The sequence below is a fragment of the Excalfactoria chinensis genome, chromosome 19 (genome assembly GCF_039878825.1).
Source record: "Excalfactoria chinensis isolate bCotChi1 chromosome 19, bCotChi1.hap2, whole genome shotgun sequence".
NCBI classification, from domain to species: domain Eukaryota; kingdom Metazoa; phylum Chordata; class Aves; order Galliformes; family Phasianidae; genus Excalfactoria; species Excalfactoria chinensis.
In genome coordinates this window covers 4,245,168-4,272,889 of record NC_092843.1, presented here as the reverse complement: position 1 = coordinate 4,272,889, position 27,722 = coordinate 4,245,168, and the positions used below count along the sequence as shown (strand labels likewise).

The following is a 27,722-nucleotide window of genomic DNA, read 5'->3' as shown; positions in this document are numbered from 1 at the left end:
ATATCTGCCTTTAGGACTCTTAGGCCCCATAGCTGGGCTCCGCTGGGACAGGCTGATTGTCCAATCAGAGCCGGCGTCGTGCTACGACCGCTATCCCTTTCCACCAATCAAAATCGGTAGAGGGCGGGACCGGAAAGGAATAGGAACTCAACCGGAAGTATACTCTAGGCACTGCTTCCTTTCCTCTTCCGCACTTATTCCCGCCTCCTGCCCTTTCCGCGCTCTGATAGGCTATCCCCGCTGTCTGTGAGGCTGCCCGAAGGCTGATTGGACGGACCTTCTGACCGCGCACCCCGCCCACATCCGGGTCTCTCAGGCGCGGTGGCGGTGGGCTGCGCCGCCATTGTGGTGGGGAAGTGCGGGGCGTCGCAGCGGCCGGTGTGTACGGGGGGGGCGGGCGGACCGGAGGGGCGTGGAAGGGCCCGGGGGGGAACCGCGAACCCGCTTTGAGCTCCTTCTTCCTCCTTCGCAGGTCCGTCGTCATGGCCGCCGTCTTCCCGTACCGCGGCGGCTGCGCGCCGGTGCCGACCCCGATGGCACCGTTACCTGACTACATGTCTGAGGAGAAGCTGCAGGAGAAAGGTGCGTGCGGCCCGTCCCCGTCACACCGCCACCAACGGGACGGGCCCCACCTCATCCCGTTACTTCTCTGTCCCCGCAGCCCGCAAGTGGCAGCAGCTGCAGGCCAAGCGCTACGCCGAGAAGAGGAAATTCGGCTTCGTGGACGCGCAGAAGGAGGACATGCCGCCTGAGCACGTCCGGAAGATCATCCGCGACCACGGGGACATGACCAACAGGAAGTTCCGCCACGACAAGCGGGTCTACCTGGGGTACGGAGCTCCCCCTTCAGCGCAGGGATCTGGGGGCGGCCGTGCTCAGACAGCAGCATCACAGCACGAGGGTGTCAGTGGGATGAGCTGATAGAGTCTTTGCTTGGCGTTCTTAAGGAAAAGCGTTGTTCTGAGTAGCGCTTAGAGCAGGTTTTGGAGGGAGATTATGACCTAATCAGTTTTATTTTTCCACGATTAAAATGTTTCTCTGTGTTGTTTGGGCTCTGAGAACCGTCTTGTGTAAAGCAGAGCCTGTTGCGTTCATGTAGTTACCCATAAAAACTCATTCAGTGTTTTCTAGTATTGTTGTTCTTGAACGTTTTTAATGCGTAACAATCTCTCTGAAGCCAACCAGTAGAAAAAAAACAAAACCCTTTTGGTAGTGGAATCTGTGAAGCAGAAGGATAGTTAAGAAAGTCTGTGGGTTCATCCCTGAAGGCCTTTATGTGCAGGTTAGCAGAGCTGTTTTTAGCAGTGGGAGGTATACAGGTAACCGAACTTCCTGCAGACAGGTAATTGTTCTCTGGAGATGCCTTCCAGCTGTAATCTGCCTTGGTTTCTGGTTGTAGTGCTCTGAAGTACATGCCTCACGCTGTTCTGAAGCTCTTGGAGAACATGCCTATGCCCTGGGAGCAAATCAGAGATGTTCCAGTCCTGTATCACATCACAGGAGCCATCTCTTTTGTGAATGAGATTCCCTGGGTTATAGAGCCAGTGTACATTGCACAATGGGGGTAAGTGCTTTTTCCTTAACTCTGTGGGGACGCAATGAGTGAATAACCATGCATCCACAATAAAGGCAGCATGTAATGGTCTCTGGTTTCTGCCAGGTCCATGTGGATTATGATGAGGCGAGAGAAGAGGGACAGACGTCACTTCAAGAGGATGAGATTTCCCCCATTTGATGATGAAGAACCTCCTCTGGATTACGCTGATAACATTCTCGATGTGGAACCCCTGGAAGCAATTCAGCTTGAGCTGGATCCAGAGGAAGATGCCCCAGTACTGGACTGGTTCTATGACCACCAGCCACTGAAAGACAACAGGAAGTATGTGCCTGCCTGGTAACACAATTCACTGTGGGCATTTCAGAAAATAAGCACTAAAATCTTCATGCACTACATACATTAAATGTATGCAAAAACACATAACTTTTGCTTGTATAATGTTGGTCTATGCGTGGTGTTTGTAGGATGAGAAAACCTTCTCTCAAGGATAGGAGGGGGAATTTGACTGCTGGTAGTCATCCCTCTGTCTTCAGTGCTGAGGGAAGGCAATCAAGGCCTCTCAGTCCAGGCAGGTTACTGCATGGGTAACTAGTAAAACTGATAGCTTTTATATGAGTTTATTAAATATACAGTATGTTTGCACACTGGAGGCTCTTGAATCTTGTCAGTTTGGATATGGAGATGGAGGGGAACTGGCAGATGTAGTCCATAGAGATCTTCAACAAGCCTGTGAATTTTTCTGCCTGGAGAGGGACAAGAGTTAGCTATCCTTCATATTTCCTGCAAATAGCAGAAGGGTAAAGGTAAAAGATTAGTTGTCTTGTGGCTGTATAACGAGTGTCCTATGCTTTGTTTCTCTGCAGGTATGTGAATGGTTCTACCTACCAGCGCTGGCAGTTCACTCTGCCTATGATGTCCACGCTGTATCGGCTGGCCAATCAGCTGCTCACTGACCTTGTGGATGACAACTATTTCTATTTGTTTGACCTGAAAGCATTTTTCACCTCCAAGGCACTGAACATGGCTATTCCTGGAGGTCCCAAGTTTGAGCCTCTTGTTAGAGACATCAATCTGCAGTAAGTGTTAAATCTTGGAGGAAAGATAGGCAGTTGTCTGGAATAAGATTGTGAGGGTCACTGATCTGTATCTTTTGTTGGGTTAATTAGTTCTGAGCATTTGCTCTTCTTAGCATTGTGATATGCTTTGTTGCTTTGGACACTGGTTCTTATTGTGAACAAAAAGCTAAAGGAATTGCACTGCATCTTTGGTCAAGAGTATTTGTTTGTTTTGTCTCCCAAATGCCTGTGTAACAATTTATTTTTGCTTCATTTGAGGGATGAAGACTGGAATGAATTTAACGACATCAACAAAATTATCATCAGGCAGCCAATCAGAACAGAGTACAAAATTGCTTTCCCATACTTATACAATAACCTCCCCCACCACGTCCACCTGACCTGGTAAGCACAGCAGTCTCAAGGGTGAGGAGAGGAGGGAGAAGCCATGAGAAACTTAATCTCATATTCATTATGTGTTGCAGGTATCATACTCCAAACGTTGTTTTCATCAAAACAGAAGATCCTGATCTCCCAGCTTTTTACTTCGATCCGTTGATTAACCCCATTTCACACAGACATTCTGTTAAGGTGAGTCACTGTCCAGGAGAACCTACAATAAATCATGTGTGGAGGCAGTGGGACTTTAACATCTGCTTGTAACCTTCTGATAACAGCATAGGTTCATCCATATGTCAGGAGAAAGCAGAAGCCCTTTCACAAAAAAATACCTCTTGCAGTTATCAGTTGTTTTCTGTCTTCTGTAATTGCTCAAAGCTGTGTCCTGTGGTCTCTAGGATATAAAGTTCAGTGCCTGAATTGCTGTGTTATTTTATGGTCTTCTGACAGGTAGCCAGAGGTAATTCTGCCTGTTGGCACCTTGTGGGGTGTTTTTTGCTTCTTAGCACTCATTCCCTGACAAGAAAGAAATGCTCTTTACTCAATTAATTGTCCAGGAAACAAGTGTTGTGTGGTTTCTGATTTCAGAGTCAGGAGCCGCTGCCTGATGATGATGAAGAGTTTGAGTTACCAGAGTTTGTGGAACCTTTCTTGAAGGATACCCCACTTTACACAGACAACACAGCCAATGGCATTGCCCTGCTGTGGGCCCCACGGCCATTCAATCTGAGGTCTGGGAGGACTCGGAGAGCTCTTGACATCCCTCTGGTCAAGAACTGGTGAGTTCTTCCTGTGAGGATAGTGTATTCTAGTGATTGTGACATTACTATAAGTGGTACGTTACAGTGCGGAAAGAAGTGACCTTGTGGAGTTTGCCTGGTTTCTAGAGATTTTAGGAGAGTTTCTGTAGGCTCATTTTCTAAGGAATACAAGTAATCTGAAAATTTAAAGTCTTATTTCATCTCTAGGTATCGTGAGCACTGCCCAGCCGGCCAGCCGGTGAAAGTGCGAGTCTCCTATCAGAAGCTGCTGAAGTACTATGTTCTAAATGCCCTCAAGCACAGACCCCCTAAGGCCCAGAAGAAGAGGTAAATGGGACCTATTCAGTGGGGAAGTACTGACCTGTGTAGAGGATTCAGCTGATTAAAGACTGTTCTCTCTTCAGGTACCTGTTCCGCTCTTTCAAGGCTACGAAGTTTTTCCAGTCAACGAAGCTGGACTGGGTGGAAGTAGGTCTGCAGGTGTGTCGCCAGGGCTACAATATGCTGAACTTGCTGATCCACAGAAAGAACCTGAACTACCTTCACTTGGATTACAACTTTAACCTGAAGCCAGTAAAGACCCTCACCACTAAGGTACAACCCATGTGCTTAACAGCAAAGTTTACTTGAAGATTTAAATAGTAGTTAATGTGGCAATGCTGACCATAGCGATTTAATTGTTCTGTTGTTGCACAGACTAAATTGGAGCTGTATGACTCTTAGGCAACATTGTTACAGAAATCTTGAATCTCTTTCTTTCCCAGGAAAGGAAAAAATCCCGTTTTGGTAATGCTTTCCATCTGTGCCGAGAGGTTCTGAGGCTGACTAAATTGGTGGTGGACAGCCATGTCCAGTACAGACTTGGAAATGTAGATGCATTTCAGGTAGGCCTGATTCTTTTCTTTTAAAGGTGGGGAGGGGAAGTTGACAGAATGAGTATCAGGATGGGCTTATACAAGATACACAAAGTGACTGGTTGTTGCAGTGTTTTGGAGGAGGTGGCAGTGGAAAAAGCATGCAGTGTTGTGTGAAATTCTGTTATCTCAGTTTATATGAATTGGTTGTCTCATGAGTGACTGGTAGGAGCTTTGGGCAGCCTGATGGCATTCTACTCCTAGCTGCAAATTAAGCCTAGCTTCTTAAGGCAATGTGCGTAGCATTTATTGTTATCTCTGACTGTGTTTGTTGTGTTTCAGTTGGCAGATGGCTTGCAGTACATCTTTGCCCATGTGGGACAGCTGACAGGGATGTACAGATACAAGTACAAACTGATGAGGCAGATTCGTATGTGCAAGGACCTGAAACATCTTATCTACTACAGGTTTAACACAGTAAGTTCCACCTTTCTGGGGAGGTGGTGATTTCAAGTAAGCTGACCAACAAGAGTGTCAGTAAATGATTTGTTGTTGTGTGTCTCTTCTTCTAGGGGCCTGTGGGCAAAGGTCCTGGCTGTGGCTTCTGGGCTCCAGGCTGGAGAGTGTGGCTGTTCTTCATGAGGGGCATCACACCACTGCTAGAACGCTGGCTGGGGAATCTGCTGGCCAGGCAGTTTGAAGGTCAGCACGTTGTGTAAATCTTGGACACAAGAGAGGTGTCTGGGAAAGATTAATGCTGTTTGCTTGCCAGCTTAAACTCCAGATTTCTGTTCCAAGTGGTGGTCTATGCCTGTGTTCCCCTCAGTCCCAACAGCTGTTGTCCTGTTTAGAGCTCTTACAAGACCAGCATACCCACAGTAGTTTCCATATGGAAATGGGATTCCCTGATCCATAGCACACTGGAGTCTATAGCCTCTTTATCATGTATTCCATCCATCCAATAATGTAGCAGTTAAATTTCTTCTGGCATCCTGCATCTCTCTGGAGGATGCTCCTTTAATACAGAGAAGAGCAGCACTGCCCAGTAATGTCTGAACTGATGAAGTATTTTGTTTTGCACAGGCCGTCACTCAAAGGGTGTAGCAAAGACTGTCACAAAGCAACGTGTGGAGTCTCACTTTGACCTGGAGCTGAGGGCAGCTGTTATGCATGACATTCTTGACATGATGCCAGAAGGGATCAAACAGAACAAAGCCAGAACCATCCTGCAGCATCTGAGTGAGGCTTGGCGGTGTTGGAAGGCCAATATCCCCTGGAAGGTAAGTTCCTCTTTTGGCCTTTCTTTCAGTTGTAACATCTGTCAGGCTTAACTGCTCTTACAAAGGCTCCTACTCCTGCTTCCCTCATGTTACTTCTCCCTCCCCAGGTTCCTGGGCTGCCAACTCCTATTGAGAACATGATTCTGAGGTATGTGAAGGCAAAAGCTGACTGGTGGACAAACACAGCTCACTACAACAGAGAGCGTATCCGTCGGGGGGCCACTGTGGATAAGACAGTCTGTAAGAAGAATCTGGGCCGGTTGACCAGACTCTACTTAAAAGCTGAGCAAGAGCGGCAGCATAATTACTTGAAGGTACTTCTGTCTTGCCTGAGGTTGTCCAAGCTGGTGCTGTTTCCACAGGCAAACTTTCACTGACTAATCATGGTGTTGTGGTTGTGCAGGATGGGCCTTACATCACTGCGGAAGAGGCTGTTGCCGTGTACACAACCACAGTGCACTGGCTGGAAAGCAGGAGGTTCTCACCCATTCCATTCCCCCCACTGTCCTACAAACACGATACCAAGTTGCTCATACTTGCCCTGGAGAGGCTGAAGGAAGCTTATAGGTAAGCACAGGGAAGTGACGGGTTTCTCTCAAGTGTCAGACATCTGCTCTGGGAAAGGCTTCTGAAACAGTTTTGTTATCCATTATTCCTGGAATTGAGTGCACCGTACCATTTACCTGGAGTGGGGCAGGTTGAGGCTGTAGGATGTGGTACTGCCAAGGCAGCCTGGGCATTCTTCATGGACTCTGCCAATTGGGGCTGGCTGTGACTTGTGAAGAACAGGAGGTCTTGTCTTGAGCTGCTCGGTTGAGCAATAATCTTTCATGAATTCAATTCAGCAGATTTTAGTTTGTTCATTCTTGGGTGCACCAGCTGTTGTTCTTTCTCACTTTCAGTGTGAAATCTCGCCTGAATCAGTCACAGAGGGAGGAGCTGGGCTTGATTGAACAGGCTTATGATAATCCTCATGAAGCTCTGTCCAGAATCAAACGACACCTTTTAACTCAGAGAGCCTTCAAGGAGGTAAGTATCGTGGTGAAAACCAGAGAATACAAAAAACTTACAGAATTCAGGTACAAAATGGCAGCAAGACTATCAAGAGTGTTCTCTGTCAGGTGTAGGCTTCAGATTTACCTTCTCTTTTCCAGGTTGGCATTGAGTTCATGGATCTCTACAGCCACCTGGTTCCTGTTTATGATGTTGAGCCCTTGGAGAAAATCACAGATGCTTATCTGGATCAGTACTTGTGGTATGAGGCTGATAAAAGAAGACTCTTCCCTCCGTGGATCAAGCCTGCTGACACTGAACCTCCTCCACTGTTAGTGTACAAGTGGTGCCAAGGTTAGTGGGGTCTTGTGTTCCATGGTAGAATGAGTATTTTTATCAGGGGCTTGCTGCTGAAGAATCCACTCAAAAGCTGGATTTTCATACTTGGGGCAGTAATGCCATTTGTTGCTACGCTCTGAGGCTGTATTTTGTAGGTTAACACTGGAGGAAGAGAAGTTCTATAACATTTGTGGTTGATTATATATTTCTGTTCCAATTTCTGGGTAGACTGGAAGTTAAAATGGGGCTGAAAAACACTACAGAAAATATACAGACTTTTCTGCACTCAGAATTGCCACTTCACATAATGTGACACAGTTGTTTGTCTCCTCAGGCATTAATAATCTGCAGGATGTTTGGGAAACAAGTGAAGGTGAATGCAATGTGATGCTGGAATCTCGATTTGAGAAGATGTATGAGAAGATTGACCTGACATTACTCAACAGGCTGCTACGTCTTATTGTTGATCACAACATTGCTGACTACATGACAGCAAAAAACAACGTGGTGATCAACTACAAGGTGATGATTACTATCAGAAACTGATATATGGACTGTATAACTGAGTGGCTTGTGACACGTGGGTTGGGAGTTGGGGGGTGGTGAGGGCGGAACTGGGACACAAGACTTGCTTGGGAAAGAGGTGATTAGGGAGTAAGAAGACCCTTCTGGGCCCTGTTGAAAGGCAGCAGCTCAGATAAAGGTTTTTGGGGGATTGTGAGAGTCGGGTTTCTCACACTTCTTTTTCCTCAGGACATGAATCACACAAACTCCTATGGGATTATTCGTGGGCTGCAGTTTGCTTCCTTCATTGTCCAGTATTATGGGCTTGTGATGGACCTGCTGGTGCTGGGTCTGCACCGTGCCAGTGAAATGGCTGGGCCTCCCCAGATGCCAAATGATTTCCTCAGCTTCCAAGACATTGCAACTGAGGTGGCCCATCCCATTCGCCTTTTCTGCAGATACATTGACCGCATTCACATCTTCTTCAGGTGAGAGCTCACTGGGTCCTTTATCTGTGTGGGCAGTCCATCTGAGAACAATGTTTGTGTCACCACGGATCCTCTTCTGTTCATTTCCAGGTTTACAGCAGATGAGGCAAGGGACTTGATTCAACGGTACCTGACAGAGCATCCAGATCCCAACAACGAGAACATTGTAGGCTACAACAATAAGAAGTGCTGGCCTCGGGATGCTCGGATGCGCCTCATGAAGCATGATGTCAACCTGTAAGCGATGCAGCCTAGAAACACAAGGGGTAGAGAAATGGGAAAATGAGTTGTGATAGATAAGTAAAGAGGTTTGTGTCATTGTGTTGAGAGAGAGTGATCGGTGTGAGAGACCATAGTGCTGAGAAAGCACTGAGAGCTTGTCCAGCTTGTACTTCACTTTAGTTTCAGGGCCTGGTCTCACTGTGCATGCCTTCTGTTTCAGTGGCCGTGCTGTATTCTGGGATATCAAGAACCGCCTGCCTCGATCCGTCACCACAGTGCAGTGGGAGAACAGCTTCGTGTCTGTTTACAGCAAGGATAACCCCAATTTGCTCTTTAACATGTGTGGTTTTGAGTGCCGCATTTTGCCCAAATGCCGCACCAGCTATGAGGAGTTCACCCACAAGGATGGTGTCTGGAACCTGCAGAATGAGGTAGATTGGCAGGCTGGGAAAGCAGTCCATGCCATTGTCTGTGGCTGGCATTAGAGCAAAGCTTGTACCTGTTTGGGGGGAGTCCTTGGCAGCATGCATTTGGCAGCTGTGTACCTGGGAACACTGACAGGTAGAACTAAAATGAATTTGGGAGCTTTCTTTCCTGCAAGGGATGGGAAATCCTTTGGGAGTGATAAGGGAGGACCCAGAACTGTTCAGACTCTTCCTTTCCTGTGCTTTGTAAGTGACCCATAGCCCTGTGCTCACGCAGGTCACCAAGGAGCGCACAGCTCAGTGCTTCCTGCGCGTTGACGATGAGTCTATGCAGAGATTTCATAACAGAGTGAGGCAGATCCTCATGGCGTCTGGCTCGACAACCTTCACTAAGGTAAGGCAGAAGCAAGCTGTGTGACAGAGCTTCCTGCAGATGCTTGAAGGACGAGCTGAGATCTGATCCCGTGCCTTCCTTTTTAGATTGTCAATAAATGGAATACAGCTCTGATTGGCCTGATGACGTATTTCCGGGAAGCTGTTGTAAATACTCAGGAGCTGCTTGACTTGCTGGTGAAATGTGAGAATAAAATCCAGACTCGAATCAAAATTGGTCTGAATTCCAAAATGCCTAGCCGTTTTCCACCTGTGGTGTTCTACACCCCTAAAGAGCTGGGAGGTCTGGGTATGCTCTCTATGGGACATGTTCTCATCCCACAGTCTGACCTGAGGTGAGTAATATTGCCTGATCTGAAATGCCCACATGATTTAGGGGTTCTGTTAGATATTCTTTCCCATTGAAATATTCGGGAATGCTAAACCACAACTTGCTTACAGAGATAGGTTGTCTTTACAGACAGTGTGACTGTGATGTCCCGTTGCTCCTACCTCACTCTTCTGCCTCTCTGCTCCAGGTGGTCCAAGCAGACTGATGTTGGCATTACTCATTTCCGCTCAGGGATGAGTCATGAAGAGGACCAGCTCATCCCAAATTTGTATCGTTACATCCAGCCGTGGGAGAGCGAATTCATTGACTCTCAAAGAGTGTGGGCAGAATATGCTCTTAAACGACAAGAGGCTATAGCCCAGAACAGGTATATTTCCATGTTCGATTAGATCTCTGTGTGTCTGCGGTGGGGGCAGACAGTGGTGGGAAGCCTTGCATTGCTTGAGTTCTGCAGACCTTGCTGGGCCTCTGATACACAGTTCAAACAGTCTGCAAGGTGCACTCTTACCTCTGGAGAAGGCACGGACTCTGCAAGCAGTACAGCCTTGGCACAACTGAAGGCAAATGATGTGCCAGGAAGAGCTGACCCATTTCCTTAGTTAGTTCTGCTCACTTAGAAGGGCAGGCTTTTCCTTTTGGCTGTTTGACATCAGCCTGTCTATAGTGATAGCTGTGGATGCTTTTCTGAGCTTCTGAGTGTCGGTCATTTTAGAACCTCTCCTGCTAGAGCCTTGAAATCTGTATTCTTTCTGTGATCTCATCTCCTGAAATATTAATGCACTGCCATAAAATTGAGAGGTAACAGAGTGTGGGGATGTTTCTTTTCTTCAGGCGTCTGACACTGGAAGATCTGGAGGACTCATGGGACAGAGGAATTCCTCGTATTAACACCCTTTTCCAGAAGGACCGGCATACCCTGGCTTATGATAAAGGATGGAGAGTCAGGACTGACTTCAAGCAGTATCAGGTATTGACGCGGGATTTCTCAGTGTGAATTTCAGGCATCATCTTAGATACTGCCCAGTTTGAATTACCTACTAGGTACTGGCTGAACTTGTAGATGAGCCATACCTTCCACAATGGGTGTATGAGGTTTTTTACTTGTTAGCTGACATCATCTTTGTTCCTGAAATTAGTGCAGCGTGGTTAAGAGATGTGAATGCAGAGCTGCTCACTGGTAGGCTGTTGTTGTTTGCAGGTCCTGAAACAGAACCCATTCTGGTGGACGCATCAGCGCCACGATGGGAAGCTGTGGAACCTGAACAACTACCGCACTGATATGATCCAAGCACTGGGCGGAGTGGAAGGGATCCTGGAGCACACTCTCTTCAAGGGCACTTACTTCCCTACATGGGAGGGTCTCTTCTGGTAAGAGAAACCTTGATCTGGCCTTGAGCAGATTGGAGCTTTGTGATGCACCAGAAGGAGTTCTTGGCTCAAGCTGCACTTACTCTGCTGAGCTGCTCTGTTTTCCAGGAGCACACCATATAGTTCAGTTTGAGGGTACCTGGCATTGCACTATAACTAGATTTATGCATGTGACTGCACGAAAGTTCTTTACGTGAAGCAATCCTTGCTCCTTGTGTGCTTGTGCCTTGCTTCTGTTTTATGTGTCCATGAAAATCAGTTGTGATTAGGAGCATCTAACACAGTTGATTGTCACTTCTAGGGAGAAGGCCAGTGGCTTTGAGGAGTCCATGAAGTGGAAGAAGCTGACAAATGCCCAGAGATCGGGTTTGAATCAGATTCCAAACAGAAGATTTACTCTGTGGTGGTCTCCTACCATTAACAGAGCCAATGTAAGTATCTGGAATCAGCTTTCAGGAACTTGTGCTGAGTTGAGAACAGTTAATCTGGTTCTTCAGCTGAACTGTAGATCTAAGCCTTCTGAACAGCAGCAGTTCTGTTCTCTAAGCTTCACCAGTGTTGCTGTTACATGTTCTCACGTCTGTTTTTCATTTGCAGGTATACGTCGGCTTCCAGGTGCAGCTGGATTTGACAGGTATATTTATGCATGGCAAGATCCCCACACTGAAGATTTCTCTCATTCAGATTTTCCGAGCTCACTTGTGGCAAAAGATCCACGAGAGCATTGTAATGGATTTGTGTCAGGTAAGCAATGTGTTAACTAGGTTTGTTCAGTGCACGCTCACTCCTTGTGTACTAATAGCCTCCTGCTCATGACAGTAGCAAAGCATCTTCTCTAGTAATTTGACAGACAAGGGGAGGAAACTGGATTTTCCTGGGTACCTTCTTGTGTGTGTTGTGGATAGACTCTGTTAGACTGAACACAGCTCACCTTCTACTGCCTTTTCCCCAGGTGTTTGATCAGGAGCTGGATGCTCTAGAGATTGAGACAGTGCAGAAGGAGACAATCCATCCCAGGAAATCATACAAGATGAATTCCTCATGTGCAGATATCCTTCTCTTTGCTTCCTACAAGTGGAATGTGTCACGTCCATCATTGCTTGCAGATTCCAAGTGAGTGTTTCCCTACAGAGACAAGCTGCTGAGCTTGTCCCTGAGCAAAAGGCATTTTATCCTGGGAGCCCAGGGCTGACATACTTCTCTGCATACCCAGGAGGACATAATCGTGCCTGGAAAGTGCAGGGCTAGTATGGGTAGATGTTTTCTTTTCAGTAGGGTATGCATATGGTACCTGGCTACAGTGATCAGGCCTGGTAGTAGCAGTTACTCTTTGCCAAAGAGATGTGCAGCAACTGCAGGAGAGTTCTGTGCAAGATTTAATTACTCTGGCCTGCTATTTTCTTAGAGATGTGATGGACAGCACCACCACTCAGAAGTACTGGATAGATATTCAGCTGCGCTGGGGAGATTATGATTCCCATGATATTGAGCGCTATGCAAGAGCCAAGTTCCTGGACTACACTACAGACAACATGAGTATCTATCCATCTCCCACTGGTGTGCTCATTGCCATCGATCTGGCCTATAATTTACACAGGTAAGAACTGCATCGTCTGTATTTGAGCTGTAATTGATAGTTTATGGATGTGTCTTAGTGCATCTTCAAACTGGGCTGTGTTCCAGGCAGGAGTTGCTGTAATAAAGGTTCAGCTCACTGATGGTTCGTTTTCTTAAGAGATCTCTGCCAGATGGAGTTCAGGGACAGGCCTTGTTTAAAGGCCATCTGTAAGAGGGAACAATGGCTCTTCATGAAAGAGCAAGGCAGAGGTGTCCCATCAAGCAGACCTCTCTGGTATGACAGTTGCAAAAGATGCAGTTCTTGTGGGACTGTGCTGCGTGTGCATGCTGTGGCTTCCCACTGAGGGGAAGAGTAAGGAAAAGCAACAGCTGAACAGCTCCAAGAGCATCACAAGGGAAATCATTCACTGGTAGACAACGGGCAGAAAGGTGCCTGTCTGCTGCACGTGAAGACTTGTGCTGTTGTCCCTTCATCTTAGACCTGATGGCAACAGCTGTTTCTCTCTCTTTTCTTCTTCAGTGCATATGGGAACTGGTTCCCTGGTAGCAAACCTCTGATCCAGCAGGCTATGGCCAAAATCATGAAAGCAAACCCTGCGTTGTATGTGCTGAGAGAACGAATTCGCAAGGGCTTGCAGCTGTACTCATCTGAGCCCACAGAACCCTACCTTTCCTCTCAGAACTATGGAGAGCTGTTCTCCAACCAGATCATCTGGTTTGTGGATGACACCAATGTATACAGAGTGACCATTCACAAGGTAAGGCCAGAGCTGCATCTTAAAGGGAAGGATGGGGGCTGTAAATGTCCTTTGCTCAGGATGATTGAGGAGGTGTGCCTGAGGGTAAGCGAGGCACTAACATGCACCCAAATCTTTTACAGTGTGTACAGAGCAGCCCTTGCATTTCCAGCCTCGTTCCTTTTCAAAGCATTTAACAAGCCAGCTGTTGTGTAAATGGTTGGATAGGCTGCTTTCATCTCACTGTACTTTCTACTTCTTATTTCCTCAGACGTTTGAAGGGAATTTGACCACAAAACCTATCAATGGAGCCATTTTCATCTTCAACCCGAGGACTGGACAGCTCTTCCTGAAGATCATCCACACCTCTGTGTGGGCAGGACAGAAGCGTCTTGGACAGGTGGGACCTGGCTGCTTTTTATGCTTTTAGCAGCAAGGCAGGGGCATGCAGTGATGTTTTGGAATATACAGTTGAGCAGAAAGCATTGCTATAAAGGTCTTTACCTTCCTGCCTTGAAACAAGTTCGGAGCCCCAGATGCCAGTGCATAACCTGTGCTCTGTAAACCAGAGGCACGGGATAGAAGAGTGTAAGAATGCAGGCATTGATGTTGTGATGTTTTTGAGCTGTAAAGAGCCTGTGTCCTCAGGCAGCACTTGGGCAGTGGTGCTGTGCTCACTGGTACAGCAAATCACGTTACTCTTGGCCGAACATCCTGTGCAGTGCAAAGACTGTGAGGTGCTGAAGCCAGGAAGGTGGTGTAATCAGCTGTTTTTACAAGGCAGTCGGGAGTAACAACTCCAGGAATGGGAACTGCTCTCTGTGATCACTAGGAGGGAAATGTTAGGCCTTGTCACTGATCTGAAACAAGCCATAAATTTCTGTTGTATTTTTAGAATTTGGTTTGGGTGTCTCTGGTTCCAAGAGGTGTGGAGGCTTTGCTGTTAGCTCAGAGATACTCTTCTAACCCAGCTGTCTCTTTGTAGCTGGCCAAGTGGAAGACTGCTGAAGAAGTGGCTGCCTTGATCCGCTCGCTTCCTGTGGAGGAGCAGCCTAAGCAGATCATAGTGACTCGAAAGGGCATGTTGGACCCCCTTGAGGTAACAAAGCACACAGTGCAGTGCAGGGACTTAATAGAATCTTTGTGAGCTTGCAGAACAGTTCCATGTTCCTGGGAAGGGTTTAATCTGAACTAATGTTTTGCACTAGTTGTGAATTAATTCCTCTTCTCAATAAACTCCAGGTGCACTTGCTGGATTTCCCCAATATTGTCATCAAAGGCTCCGAGTTGCAGCTGCCTTTCCAGGCCTGTCTGAAAGTGGAGAAGTTTGGTGATCTCATCCTGAAGGCTACTGAACCTCAGATGGTTCTCTTCAATCTCTACGATGACTGGCTGAAAACCATCTCTTCCTACACGGTGAGGATGTCGTGCATAGTCTACACTTTACTTTCCCACTGGTACAAAGCAAGAGCCAAGGTTTCAAGAAGTGCCTCCATGTTTGCTTGGTCTGCCTGAATTTTTCTTCAGATTAATTTACTGACAATTCTCACTTGCTCCCATTGTGCCCAAGCAGAGGAGTGATGTGATGGAAGAAAACCAAATACCTCGTGCTCTTTCTAACAAGCTGCATCTTTTTTCTTTGTCTCTCCCAGGCATTCTCACGTCTGATTCTGATTCTCCGGGCACTGCATGTGAATAACGATAGAGCCAAAGTTATTCTGAAGCCAGACAAGACAACCATAACAGAACCTCACCACATCTGGCCGACCCTGACAGATGAGGAGTGGATCAAGGTGGAGGTGCAGCTGAAAGATCTGATCCTTGCTGACTACGGCAAGAAGAACAAGTGAGCTACTGTCCTGCTGCAGAATCCCATCAGCTTTCCCTTGTCTTTCATTTTCCTGTAGCGCTTTGCATGTGCGTTCAGAGCTTTAGTACTTGTGAGATGGATCTGACATGTGGCTGAGATGTTGGATTTTCTCTTTCAGTGTGAATGTTGCATCCCTGACACAGTCAGAGATCCGAGACATTATCCTGGGCATGGAGATCTCTGCCCCCTCTCAGCAGAGACAGCAGATTGCAGAGATTGAGAAGCAAACCAAGGAGCAGTCGCAGCTGACAGCCACCCAGACCCGCACTGTTAACAAACACGGGGATGAAATCATCACCTCCACAACCAGCAACTACGAAACCCAGACTTTCTCCTCCAAGACTGAGTGGCGAGTCAGGTAGGAGGGAAGACAGAGCCGGTATGCAGTGGGAAAAGATGAGATCTGTGTGCCCTGCTGTAATCGTCTCCTTTTCTTCACAGAGCAATTTCTGCTGCCAACCTCCACCTGAGAACGAACCACATTTACGTTTCATCAGATGACATAAAGGAAACAGGCTATACGTACATTCTTCCCAAGAATGTGTTGAAGAAATTCATCTGCATCTCAGATCTGCGAGCCCAGGTGAGTGTGTAATGAGGCTGTTAAGGTATCCATGCAGCTTAAGCATGCTCCAGTCCTGGGCAGGCAGCTCCCAGGGTCTCATGGTGAAAGGCTGGGAGCTTGCTGCTGTTTCTGGGCTGGACGTAGACATCCATTCTGTGGCTGAGTGCATCCCAGGTTAAAAAGGCTTTTTTAGGCCAGACTGGGGTGGCCTGAAGAACTTTCAGCCCAGAACATAACTGTGATGTGATCTTACTTCAGCGAGGAGCTGCTGGGCAAGAGAAACTTGCTTTAGGACCTACGGTCTTGCCCACCAACTCCCATAAGGTTATAGGAAGTCTCTTTTAGGCCTTTACATCTATGATGTAAACTGAGTGTTCATTTGTGTTCCTAGATTGCAGGTTACCTGTATGGAGTGAGCCCTCCTGATAATCCCCAAGTGAAGGAGATCCGGTGCATTGTGATGGTACCCCAGTGGGGAACACACCAGACTGTGCACCTCCCAGGGCAGCTGCCTCAGCATGAATACCTCAAGGTGAGTTGAGTTTCTGCTCCCAATGAGCATGGAAGGTGCTCACCTCCTTGGCAGACCCAGGTCTTGCTGCCACTCGACTCTAATGTGCTTGCCTCAGTAACTCAGCTCTAAAGTCTGCCTGATCTGGGATCAGGTGAAAGGGGGGGAAGCCTTTCTCGTGGCTTTCACTTTCTTATTGAGTAAATGGTTTTCATTTTCCATTCTGTAGGAAATGGAACCTCTGGGATGGATTCATACCCAACCAAATGAGTCCCCACAGCTGTCACCACAGGATGTCACCACCCACGCCAAAGTCATGGCCGACAACCCCTCCTGGGATGGGGAGAAAACTATCATCATCACCTGCAGGTGAGAGGCAGCCGGGCTTCTTTGGGTACACATGAAGGTCTCAATCTAAAAGCCTTGCAGAAAGGAACTGTTTGCTCATCACTGTTTTCCTCTGTCTCAAATTAATCTGACCCAAACCATCTCTCTGCTCTCCTTCAGTTTTACACCAGGTTCCTGCACGCTGACAGCCTACAAACTGACCCCAAGCGGTTACGAATGGGGCAGGCAGAACACGGACAAAGGGAACAACCCCAAGGGCTACCTGCCATCCCATTATGAGAGGGTGCAGATGCTGCTGTCAGATCGCTTCCTCGGCTTCTTCATGGTTCCAGCACAGGGATCCTGGAACTACAACTTCATGGGTGAGCTGGGCAGGAAAAAGGGGCAGGAAGGGAGGCAGGAATAGCTTGAGGAGAAGGAAATGGGTTTTTAAGGGGAGCATTCCTTATGTGTTCTGAAGCTTGACCTTCTCTGAGTAGCTGGCAGGGTTATATTAGCATTGTAGATTGGCCTTTCCTTGGTGGCTGTTGTGGGATGTTGGTTCTTAATGATTTGAGGCAGCAAGAGAGCAGACTCTGATACAGGGGAACAATCAGACCTGAGACCATCTGTTGCTGGATTGTATTGTTGGTATATCACCACTGAATACTTCATGTCAGTCAGGAAGAAGAGCCGATGATGGAGTGCTGGCTCACATGTCAACTCTCTTCCAGGTGTTCGCCACGACCCCAACATGAAGTACGAGCTGCAGCTCGCCAACCCCAAGGAGTTTTACCACGAGGTCCATCGCCCTTCTCACTTCCTCAACTTCGCCCTGCTGCAGGAGGGGGAGGTTTACTCCGCCGACAGGGAGGACCTCTACGCCTGACCCTGCCACCCCGGCCCTCTTAGTACTGTTGATATTCAACATCCTCTCCCTGCTTTTCGTGTCCCCCTTCACGTGCTCACGGCTCCGTCGTCCCCCCGTCCATCCCAGCGGCGCTGTCCCGGTGCTTGTACCGTCTTAGAGTGGCTTAATAAATTTTCTACAAAGCCGAACGTTGCTGCTCTATCTATGGAGGTTGGTGGGGGCGGCGACTGCCTCGTCGGGGCGGCTCCGGACGGGGCGGGATGGGGCGGAGCGTTCACGGGGACCACGTCCGGTGGCGGCGGGGCCGATGGCGGAGCCAACGCGGGGCACGGAGCCGTTGTGGCGAACGCCCCCGGGCCGCCTGGCCCCGCCGCACATCTACCGCATGGCGGAGGCGTTGGGCGCCGAGCTGCGCCGGCTGTCGGGTCGCTTTGGGCCCGACGCCGTGGCCGGGTTGGTGCCGCCGGTCGTGCGGCTGCTGGAGCTGCTGGAAGCGTTGGTGACACCGGTGGGATCCGAGGGTGAAGCGCTGCTGTCCGAGCAGCGGGATGCGGAGGTGAGCGGGACGATGCTGGGACCGTCGGGGGAGGCCGGGAGATGTCGGTGGCGTTCGGCCACAGACCCTTTTCCCTTCGGGGAGGTGCTGACCCCTCTGCCGTGTCCCCGAAGGCAACGCCTCGCGTGGCCCTTCTTTATCGTCGTGGGGATGTCCCTGGGGGCGGTGCTGTCCCCTGGGCTTGGCTTTGAGCTGACTGTCCCTCGTTCCTCGGGGTGGCTCAGACCGAGCTGTGTCCAGCCCCTAAGCCTGGCTCTAACCGGCTGTCCCTGTCCCCCAGGACCTGGAGCAGAGGCTGTGGGAGGCCGAGCGCCGGGAGCGAGCCCTGCGTGGCCGCCTGGCCCAGCTGGAGGAGCAGAACCAGCAGCTCCTGGGGCAGCTGGCGAAGAGCAGCCAGCAGCAGGAAGGTGGGTGTCCGGTGAGCTCGGGGTGCTCTGCCACCACCACCACCTGTCCCCATGGGAGTGCTGCCTCCTGCAAGGCACCCCAGGGCTCCCATAGGTTTTGGGACAGAATATCTTTGGCACGAGTTGAGGTGACAGGAGGGTGGTGGGGATGGGTGTCCCAAGGATGTCTTTGTATCCCTGGCGCTGCTCACATCCATTCCCCCACGCTGGGCACAGACAGCACAGTGCGGAAGGAACGAGAGGTGATGCTGCGGCTGAAGGAGGTGGTGGACAAGCAGAGGGATGAGCTTCGTGCCCAAGCACACGAGATCGTCTGCAAGAGCCGAGACACGGAGGCAGTGAGTGCCTGGGGACTCATGTCACCTCCCCTGGGGCCGATGTGTGGCTACTCGTGATCCCGCTGGGGCAGATGCTGTTCCCGCACCGTGCTGTTGTCCTGGGTGGTGGCCAAGCGGTGCTGCTGTGCCTCACTCCCGGCTGTCGTTGCCTTTTCCAGCTGCAGGAGCAGCTGCACCGCTTCATGTCCATGAATGAGGAGCTGCGGCACAAAGTGGCCGTGGTGCAGGCGCAGCTCAAGAGCGCTCTGGAGAAGAAATCAGACCTGGAGGCTGCTGTGCTGCAAACCCAGAAGGAAATGAGCAGGAGGAGCAGGGCTGCCCCCGAGGCACCGCTGCCACAGCCCGGCCAGGTGAGCTGAGAGACCTGGAGCTGCCAGAGGATGGACGGCTTTGGGGGCTGCGCTCATCCTTCATGCTCCCATCCCCAGGAAGGAGCAGCACCGCTGCCTGCGGAGGAACCACCGTGCCAGGATGTGAGCAGGAGCCCGGCTCGGTGCTGCTTCTCCATGGAAGAGCTGCAGCAGATCCTGCAGGAGCGGAACGAGCTGAAAACCAACCTGTTCCTGGTGCAGGAGGAGTTGGGCTATTACCAGCGGTGAGCCCTCCAAGAGTCACCTCCCTCCCATCCCTGTAGCACCCTGTGGTTTAACCAGGGTGCTCCTGGCAGCTTTGGGCAGCATTTACTTGCAAAGCTCTCGGCTTAACCCATGGGCTGTGTGTTCCAGGGAGCTGCTGAATGAAGAGAGAATCCCCAGCTTCTTCCTGGATGCGATGAAGTCAACAATCAAAAAGCAGAGAAGAAAAATCAGAGCCAAGATGCTGGGGACAGCAGAGGAGTCAGCAAGTAGGTGAGTGGAGCTGCAGGCAACGTGGAGCCTCCTGCACACAGCGCCTGGTGCTTCTTTGAGCTATGGAACCTGTGAGGGATCAGCCCTGGGCTCTGGCCCTTCCTCCTGCTAGAGAGCAAAGGTTCAATGCCTGTGCTGGTTGCCCTGGCACAATGCTGCAGGGCTGGGCTCTTTGCTGATGCTTTCACATGGCTGTCACATGTCACACGCCTGCTCCATGTGTGCTGCTCTTCCTTGTGTAAATATGACAGTGGGGAGGTGAGGTGGTGGGGCACGTAGTCCATGAGCTGTGGAAATGGCACTGGAGATGTTCCCTGCAAGATGTCTTTGGGCAGCGCTGGTTCCACATCTGCTCAGCAGCAGGAGGGGAAGCAGAGCTGTATCTCACTGCCTTGCAGAGGCTTTAATAAAGGTCTCAAGAGGGCTGAGCTCTTTTGTGCTATTCCAACCTCTTGCTGCTGCAGCTTGCATTGGGGTGCAGGGTGGGGGTCTGTGCAGCCTGGAGTGAATCCATGGCTGGAGATGAGGCCACATCCCAGCCCATAGTGGTCCTGGCTCTGCTGTCGGTGCTGCTTGGAGCCAGCAGGGCAGGTTTGCTCAGCCATATTCATGGCTGGGACTTACCGGTCCGGGCTGCCTGGGGTAGGGATGGATCCTCCCCACCTACCCAAACCTTTTATGAGAGCTGTGGAAGAGGCAGAACAAGATTTTCAGGAGAGTAGGGGTTTCCCCCAGTCAGCACAGCTTGTGTTTTCCTTGTGCAGTCTCGGCACATTGGTGTCTTTGTTCATCCAGAAGTCTGAGACACTACTTACCCTCTGCCTGCCCCAAGTGGCTCTTGCCCTTTGGGGCACCATCCTGCTGTTCTGCAGGTTTGGCTGTCCCCAGCATCACCCCATGCTGCAGCTGATGTTGCTGATGGCAGCCCTGGGGCTGAGCTCAAGCATAGCCCTGACATCTCTGCAGAGCTGGGGACGTCCCTTTGCAGCCCCACAGGGCAATGGCAGCAGACACAGTTGCCAGGGCTGGGTGCCTGCAGACTGCAGCGTGGGCTGTGGCTTCTGCTGCTGCAGCTGGCTGGGACAAAGCAGCTGCTGAGAGAGTGCTGAGCTTTGGAGCTGCTTTCTGAGGAGAAATCTGTGGGCTGGGAACGTGGCTGGCTCTGGGACGTGAGCGAGGCAGTGGCTTTGGGAAGCAGCAGACAGTGAGGGATGGGGGAGCACAGCATTCAGCCTGGGTTTTGTTCCCACTCTGCTGCAGTGAGGAAGAGGAGAGCTCTTGGATCCCAGCTCAAGGCGCAGACTGCGTGGATGCTCAGCCTCCAGAATCCAAAATCAGGAGCTTGTAAGTTCCATCCCACGCTCAGATGGGGTGGAGATTCTGGGCTCAGCTGTGCAGCCGATACCCACTGAGCTCAGTGCCCACCCCAGGACAGTGCTGCACATGGAGGGAGGATGGGATGCAGCTGCTTCCCAGAAAGGCTCCTCTCCCCCACGCCTCCTATCTGCTCTCTCCTCAGCTTTGGACTGTGGTATCAGGGCGGCAGCAAAGACCCCCCCGGGCCCAGCTGCTCTGGAGCCTGGGAAATCATTGACTCACTGGACACGCAGCTGGAGCAGGTGGGAGAGCACGAACCGGACCAAGGCACAGCGGCACTCTGACCCTGTTGGATCTGACCATGGCATCACTGGGAGCCACACAGCACAGCGCGGTGCACGGCTGGGATGCTCAGCTTGCACAGGGCAGCTCGGCACCTCTAGGCACCATCCTGCCCCACACGGGTGTTTCACATCACCCCTTCCCAGCATCTCTCCGTCCCTGCAATGTGAAGATGAAGGGCTGCCTGGATGCTGCCCTTCGTTCCCCCCACTGGTGAGGGCTGGGTGGCCTTTGGGAGCACGTTTCAGATGTGGGGGGAATCGGTTTTGTGCTGGGATTTGTTCCTGCTGCTGGAAACTGGAAAAGAAATCAGCAATCTTCATGTTACGGGGCCACAGCCACCCACATGGATCAGGTGCTTCCCAGCTCTGGGACTGGAGTCAAAAATAAACCGGGCTCTTGTTTCTCTGACGAGGTGCCCACTGCAACCTCTGCTCTGTCTTTGTGTTGGTAGGAGCCCAGCAAGCAGCTCGGTGGGCTTTGGGGGCTGTTCCCCAGCACAGCCATGGTTGTGCCATAGGCCATACACAGAGCTGGGCTGGGGACAGAGGCTCTGGGTGCTCCCATGGGACGGGAATTGGGGCCACTGGGGCACAGCGATGGAGGCGCATGAGTTAAATCCCATACGGGGAAACCCCGGCTGACTGTGCTCAGGAAGGAAAAAGGTGTTTCCTGTGCATCTGCTGACACAAAGCTCCTATGGGACGTGCAGTGGGATGGAGCCAGCGGCAGCAGCAGGCCCTGGAGCCTGGCTGGTTTTAGGCCAACCCAGGGCACACTGCTTTCCTGGGGGTCACCAAATTCCATCCTGGACAAGGACAGCAGAAGAAGAGGGGTTGGCTGTGCCCTGGGTTGGATGGCAGAGGGGAGTTGGATGCCTTGGGGACATGAAGGACATCGGCTCAAACAGCCTCAGGGGGCAGTGGGTTGGACCAAGGGGCGATGCCTGGTGGGTGCTGTTCCCTGTGGGGGGAGGCTGAGCCCTGTGCCGTGCATTCCCATGGCAGCAAAGGTCAGAAACAGACAAGGCTGTGGCATTCCCTGCCTCCTCCTTCCCCCCGCATCCCTGGCGTGGGGCTGGGACGCCTCCTCCCGCGTTTCCTCAGGAAGAAACCAAGGCTGGCGGGAGGAAGAGGCTGAGCTGCAGGAGAGGAACCCACGGACGGACAGACAGATGGACAGACGCAGCCCCGGAGGGATGGCCAACACCCGCCTGCTGCTCTGCCTGCAGCTGTGGCTGTGGGTGCAGGGCTCTGCCCAGGAGCTCGACCCCAACGGCAGGAATGTCTGCAAGGTGGGCAGGTAGGTGACGCCGCATCCCCTCTGCCTGTCCTTGGGCCTTCAGGTTGGGTGGGATCCTTTGTGAGTCCTTCTGTAGGTGGAGCCCAGCAGCACATGGGTACAGGGAGCACAGCGATGCTGGGGGTTCTGGGCACCCAAATCCCTTCTCTGTGGGGTTGTTACCCATAGAGTAGGGGAGCGTGGGGCAGTGGGGGAGGGCAGGAGTGTTGGCAACGCTACCTCCATTAACACTGTCAGAAACACAGAATGGAAGCAAATCCTAAATGGTGTTTGGGGCTGATGGCCGTGCTGCTTTACTGCTATTTCCTCTCCCATTGATCTCCATCAACGCAATGCATTTGTGTCAGCATTTTTGGGTACTCTCAAAGCTCTCCCAAAACACTGGGGGACCCATTTAGGTTCCGTAGCTGCAATGCTGGCAATATTAAGCGCCGCTGCCCCAGAACCCAGCCCTGAAGCTCAGCAACGACTTAAATTTCCTTCTATTTTGCTGGCTTCCTTCCTGAGTGAGCCCCCGCAGCCTCATGGCTTCCCCATGCGTGAGGCCGAGCCCAAGGGGAGCACTCCTCTTCAGCTTCTTACTCAAAGCCCTGAAGCTGAAGGCAATGTCCCTAGCTCTGGGCACTGGCTGATGAGCCACTCTCTGTCCTCCAGCCCTGCTGTGAGCCTGGCGTGCTGCCCCGGCTGGAAGCAGGAAGGGAGGGAGTGCACAGCCGGTAAGTGATGGGCGACACTTGAAATCTTTGTTCCTTAAAATCTCCATCCCCTCATTCATCTCCCCACGTTTCCTCCGTGCTGCCCACCCTGCAGTGTTGCAGGGAGCCCTGGGTGCACTCCGTGCTGTTGTTGGGAAGGGGGGAGACCCCGCTGTGGATGGGGGTGGTGGGGTCCTACCCGTTGACATGCCAGCCCTGCCGCCACAGCTCTATGCGAAGGAGAGGACGCCTGCGGGCCGGATGAAGTGTGCGTGAGACCTGGGCTGTGCCGCTGCAAAGCCGGCTTCTTTGGTGCAGATTGCAGCTCCCGTGAGTGCTTCACCCCTCCCAGCAGCCTGCCCTGGATGCTGAGGGTTTCCTCATCACCTCCTCACTGTTAATCTCCTTCCCTCCGCAGCCTGCCCTGCACAATACTGGGGCCACGACTGCAAGCAGCGCTGCCCGTGTCACCCCGGTGGGACGTGCGAGGCGGAGAGCGGGCGCTGCACCTGCAACCCCGACCGCTGGGGAGAGCTGTGCCAGTTCCGTTGCCCCTGCGGCCCCCACGGCCGCTGTGATCCCACAACCGGCTCCTGCCGCTGCGAACCGGGCTGGTGGGGACCCGACTGCAAGAGGCAGTGCCAGTGCAACCTCGCCACGTCGCATTGCGACCCTCTCACCGGGCATTGCCATTGCCGGCCGGGCTGGTGGGGCAGGAAGTGCAGATTCAAGTGCTCCTGCAACCTGTCACCCTGCACCCAGGAAACGGGCAATTGCAAATGCAAGGCTGGTTTTTGGGGGTCGGCGTGTCAGTGGCACTGCGACTGTTTGCACGGATCCTGCAACCCCCTCAATGGGCATTGCAGCTGTGAGCCTGGTTTCCAGGGCAGGAGCTGCCAGGACCCCTGCCCAGCAGGGACGTATGGGTCCCAGTGTGTGTACAGGTGAGTTGGTGACAGCAGGGACATGGGATGGGGGTCGGTGTGGTTGCATCCATCCCTTTGGCTGGGCAGGGAGATGCATCTGGAGGTGGGGGTTAAGAGCCACAGGTGGATGCAGTGTTGGCATTGCCCCTAAGAAGCATCCTGTAAATGCCAGGAGAGCTCTGGCATCATCCTAAAATCCCAGTGCCATGCTCTAGTGCAATAATACAGTGTTTAACCCTGCTTGGCTTCTGCCCTGGGGTTGTTATAGAGCCTCAAATGACGTCAAGGATCTTCACGTAAACCAGAGTGCTACAGAATACAGCTGTGGGGGGAGACCTGTGTTTGGGGGGGGGGGTTGTCAAGGCCTCACTTTCCCTGTGTCCATGCAGCTGTGGGAACTGCAAGCACAGCCAGCCCTGCTCACCCGTGGATGGCTTCTGCCTGGCCTGCCAGCCCGGCTGGAATGGGACCCTGTGCAAGGAACGCTGCATGCCTGGCTTCCATGGCCAAGGCTGCCTCCAGCCCTGCCCTCGCTGCCGACAAGGGGATATCTGTGATGCAGAGACCGGTTCCTGCCCACGCTGTGAGCCTGGCTGGACAGGACCCAGGTAACCCAGCAGCAGGGGCAGGATGTGGCTGTTGGTGCTGCTGGTTGGGGGTCCTTTGTGACACCTCTTTCTCCCATCAGCTGTAACAGCTCCTGCCCCGCAGGGACGTTTGGTGATGGATGTCAGCTGCTGTGCCCCGACTGTGTCCAGGGGAGCTGTGACCCTGTGTCAGGTGACTGCCTCTGCCAGGCTGGCTACTGGGGAGCCAGGTAAAATAGGGAACAGGGCTGGGAGCTGCTGGTCCTGGGGGCATTTCCCCTCCTTCCCTCTCTCTTTCAGCTGTAACGACACCTGCCCAGAGGGCTTTTTTGGGGTGAACTGTTCGTCCCCCTGCCAGTGCTCACGAGGAACCTGCCACCCTGCGCAGGGTGACTGCATATTGAGTAAGAGCAGCCCTAAATTCTCTCCTCGGTTCTGAGTGAGGGTCCGTAGCATCCTCACCAGGGACGGGGATGCTGCATTGGATCCATCCATGGACACACTGATCCCATCTTCCCCACACAGGTCTGGCGGACCACGCAGCTCTGGCTGCTGCCATCATCATCCCTCTCCTGCTGCTGCTGCTTTGTGTTGCCTGCTGCTGCTGCGGTGCTGGCCCTGCAGATGCCAGAGACAGGTATCAGTGCAGGTGTTCCTGTTCACTGCTAAACCCTTAATCCCCTTTTCACCTTCATGCCATGTCCCCGCGCAGGGCAGCTGTGCCGGATGACGATGTGGTGGCCAGGATGAAGCACCACGTGCAAGGCGTGCTGGCCAATATCAGTGCTATGATGCCTTGCTTTGCCTTCAACAGCTCCAAGCTTCCCAAAGTCACAGGTGAGAAAGCAGACCTGCTGCCAGCCCTGTTTTGGAGCCTGCCCAGCCCCTTTGCGTGGCCCCTGGACCTCATCCACTTGTTGTCTCCTCCCCAGTTTCCCACCACGATGCAGAAATCCCCTTCAACCCCAGCTTCATCGAGTCGCCATCAGCTGCGTGGGCTTCAGACAGCTCCTTCTCCTCCTTTGACACGGACAACGAAGGGCCCGAGTACTCCGTCCCTCCCAGAGAAGGTGACACATGGCTCCATATCCCCTCCCTGCTGCACAGTCCCGCTCCCCTACAGCCCTTGTTCTTCCCAAGGACACGCACTGGGCCCAGGCCCTTATTTTTATTACCTCATTTTCCCGTCCACAAGGACAAGCCAAGGCCACGCTTGGCCTCATGCAGTGCAATGTGCTCTGCAGCTCCATTTCTTAACGCACTTCTGGAGGCAGCACTATGGCACTGGGATCCCCAGTCCTAACGTGTCCCCACCGTGATGCTAACACCCACCCCTTGTCCCACAGGGGTCCCACTGCTGGCAGGGGCTGAGCTGCAGGCTGGGACGTCCCCCCCCAGCGAGGCACTCCCTGATCCCACCGCCTTCAGCTCTGAGGATGTCTCACAGCCCTTCACCATTCCCCGCACCTCCAGCATCGCCAAGGCCAAGCGACCCTCTGTCTCCTTTGCTGAGGGGACAAAATTCAGCACAGCGGAGACCCCCAGTCCTGGTCGGAAGCCAAAAAGCCTGTGGGGGCCATCCAAGCTGTCCCTGCAAGCAGGAGATGTGGGGATTGAGACCCCCAATGAGCAGGCAGGCAGTGATGGTTATGAGAGCCCCGATCCCCTCAGCAAAGGGGATGAAGGCCACCGACCATCACCTCGGGCCACACCGGGGGGACGCCGACGGATGGTCACCAGCACCAGGCATGTGGCCCAAAGGGTGGAAGCCCTGGAAGCGGCTGCAAAAAGGGGCAGCTGGGATGGGAAGAGGAAGGAGCCCAACGTCACCACCATCTACATGACAGTGGGGACGGCCGGGCAGGACCCCAAAGCTGAGGGGGGTGTTGAGGGTCCGGTGCAAGCCGTGCTGAAGCGGCTGGGAAGCTTGCAGAGAGGCAGGTGGGCTGCCAAAGAGGAGCCCAAGGTGAGGAGGAGCATTGAGGGCATCCAAAAACCACCCCGCCGGGCCCTGGCACAGCGCAGGGATTCAGCAAACAGCTGTAAGCAGAGGGAGAGTGTGCTGGGGGCTCCTGGTGAGCTGCGCCCTGGGAAACAGCAACATCCTCCTGGGAAGAGACAGTCCTTCCCATTAGAATCAACTAAAAGCACTGGGGGCCAGGATGGGGTTAGTGAGGGTCTGGGTGCTGCAGAAAGGGGCAGAAGCCTTGAGCTGGCCTTAAGTGTGGAAACGAAGGGTCAGACTGCCCAGGAGGAAGAGCCAAAATACGAGAACGTCAGCAGAAGTGAAGATGCACCAACCACCCCTGCGACCACCTGAGCCCCCAGACCTGAGGCTGAGGCACAGGGGGGACCCACAAGACCTTTTGGGTTGACCCCAGCCTGAGGAAGCTGAGATCCCCCTCCTGCCCCCCAAGCTGGGGGCTGAACGCATGGAGCCTTCCCCCTTATCGCCCTTCCCTTGGTGCCATGCTTCATGCAGCACCCAGCTGTGTGCAGCCCCAGCAGGTCGTGGTGCTTTGGAGCTGTTTTCCACCTCCTCCATTCTATGTCCTCCACAAAAGCCGGATGGGAAATGCCTTTTTGTGGGTGCCTTGTGCTGCTGCTGGCCTTATCCTGAGAGGTGATGAGGGTGCTGCCGGGTGCTGGAGAAGCCACAGCCCCCACGGGAGCTGGCTTTGGATGTATTTAGGTGCTACAAGTTTTGTGCACATCTTTCTGTCATTTCAAGCGGCTCAACGTGGAAATAAAACGTTACCAAAGGAGTTTGGTTTCCCAGCTGTACCCAAAACCAAAGACGTGGCTAGAAATATTCCCCCAAGCAGAGAAGCTGCCAACTCCTTTAGTTTCATCTTCTGGTTCTCAGCTCTCATTAGCAGGGAAGGGGAGCGCAGGGTGGGCTGGGAGGGCAGACTTTGATTTGGGTTTTGGGGTTCAGGACAGCTGGGCAAGGAGCTGCTGTGCAGAATAGGGTC

At 52.2% G+C, this 27,722-nt stretch overlaps 3 protein-coding genes across 3 annotated transcripts; all 3 read left to right on the top strand.

Annotated features, from left to right (window-relative positions):
- The first annotated feature begins 292 nt into the window (after positions 1-292).
- On the top strand, positions 293-17,615 carry PRPF8 (pre-mRNA processing factor 8). Its single transcript, XM_072353391.1, has 43 exons — positions 293-378; positions 473-582; positions 662-830; positions 1,400-1,564; positions 1,661-1,879; positions 2,422-2,634; positions 2,893-3,018; positions 3,099-3,204; positions 3,601-3,791; positions 3,981-4,100; positions 4,178-4,367; positions 4,538-4,657; positions 4,970-5,104; positions 5,200-5,329; positions 5,711-5,907; positions 6,015-6,221; positions 6,311-6,474; positions 6,810-6,936; positions 7,062-7,254; positions 7,574-7,761; positions 7,993-8,231; positions 8,322-8,468; positions 8,674-8,884; positions 9,156-9,272; positions 9,359-9,606; positions 9,790-9,969; positions 10,434-10,569; positions 10,801-10,970; positions 11,272-11,401; positions 11,568-11,714; positions 11,923-12,083; positions 12,376-12,567; positions 13,069-13,306; positions 13,557-13,685; positions 14,271-14,384; positions 14,528-14,701; positions 14,938-15,131; positions 15,274-15,513; positions 15,597-15,738; positions 16,112-16,252; positions 16,461-16,600; positions 16,739-16,941; positions 17,293-17,615. The coding sequence occupies exons 2-43, from the start codon at positions 483-485 to the stop codon at positions 17,445-17,447; spliced, it is 7,008 nt and encodes a 2,335-aa protein (XP_072209492.1). The 5' UTR covers positions 293-378; positions 473-482; the 3' UTR covers positions 17,448-17,615.
- A 93-nt stretch (positions 17,616-17,708) lies between these two features.
- On the top strand, positions 17,709-21,669 carry RILP (Rab interacting lysosomal protein). Its single transcript, XM_072353631.1, has 8 exons — positions 17,709-17,985; positions 18,266-18,392; positions 18,609-18,730; positions 18,889-19,080; positions 19,159-19,325; positions 19,456-19,578; positions 20,839-20,922; positions 21,098-21,669. The coding sequence occupies exons 1-8, from the start codon at positions 17,737-17,739 to the stop codon at positions 21,237-21,239; spliced, it is 1,206 nt and encodes a 401-aa protein (XP_072209732.1). The 5' UTR covers positions 17,709-17,736; the 3' UTR covers positions 21,240-21,669.
- A 296-nt stretch (positions 21,670-21,965) lies between these two features.
- SCARF1 (scavenger receptor class F member 1) lies at positions 21,966-27,511 on the top strand. The gene is made up of 11 exons (XM_072353593.1): positions 21,966-22,539; positions 23,194-23,255; positions 23,463-23,564; positions 23,653-24,178; positions 24,550-24,768; positions 24,849-24,977; positions 25,048-25,151; positions 25,273-25,384; positions 25,460-25,584; positions 25,680-25,817; positions 26,094-27,511. The coding sequence occupies exons 1-11, from the start codon at positions 22,094-22,096 to the stop codon at positions 27,065-27,067; spliced, it is 2,937 nt and encodes a 978-aa protein (XP_072209694.1). The 5' UTR covers positions 21,966-22,093; the 3' UTR covers positions 27,068-27,511.
- The last annotated feature ends 211 nt before the right edge of the window (positions 27,512-27,722 follow it).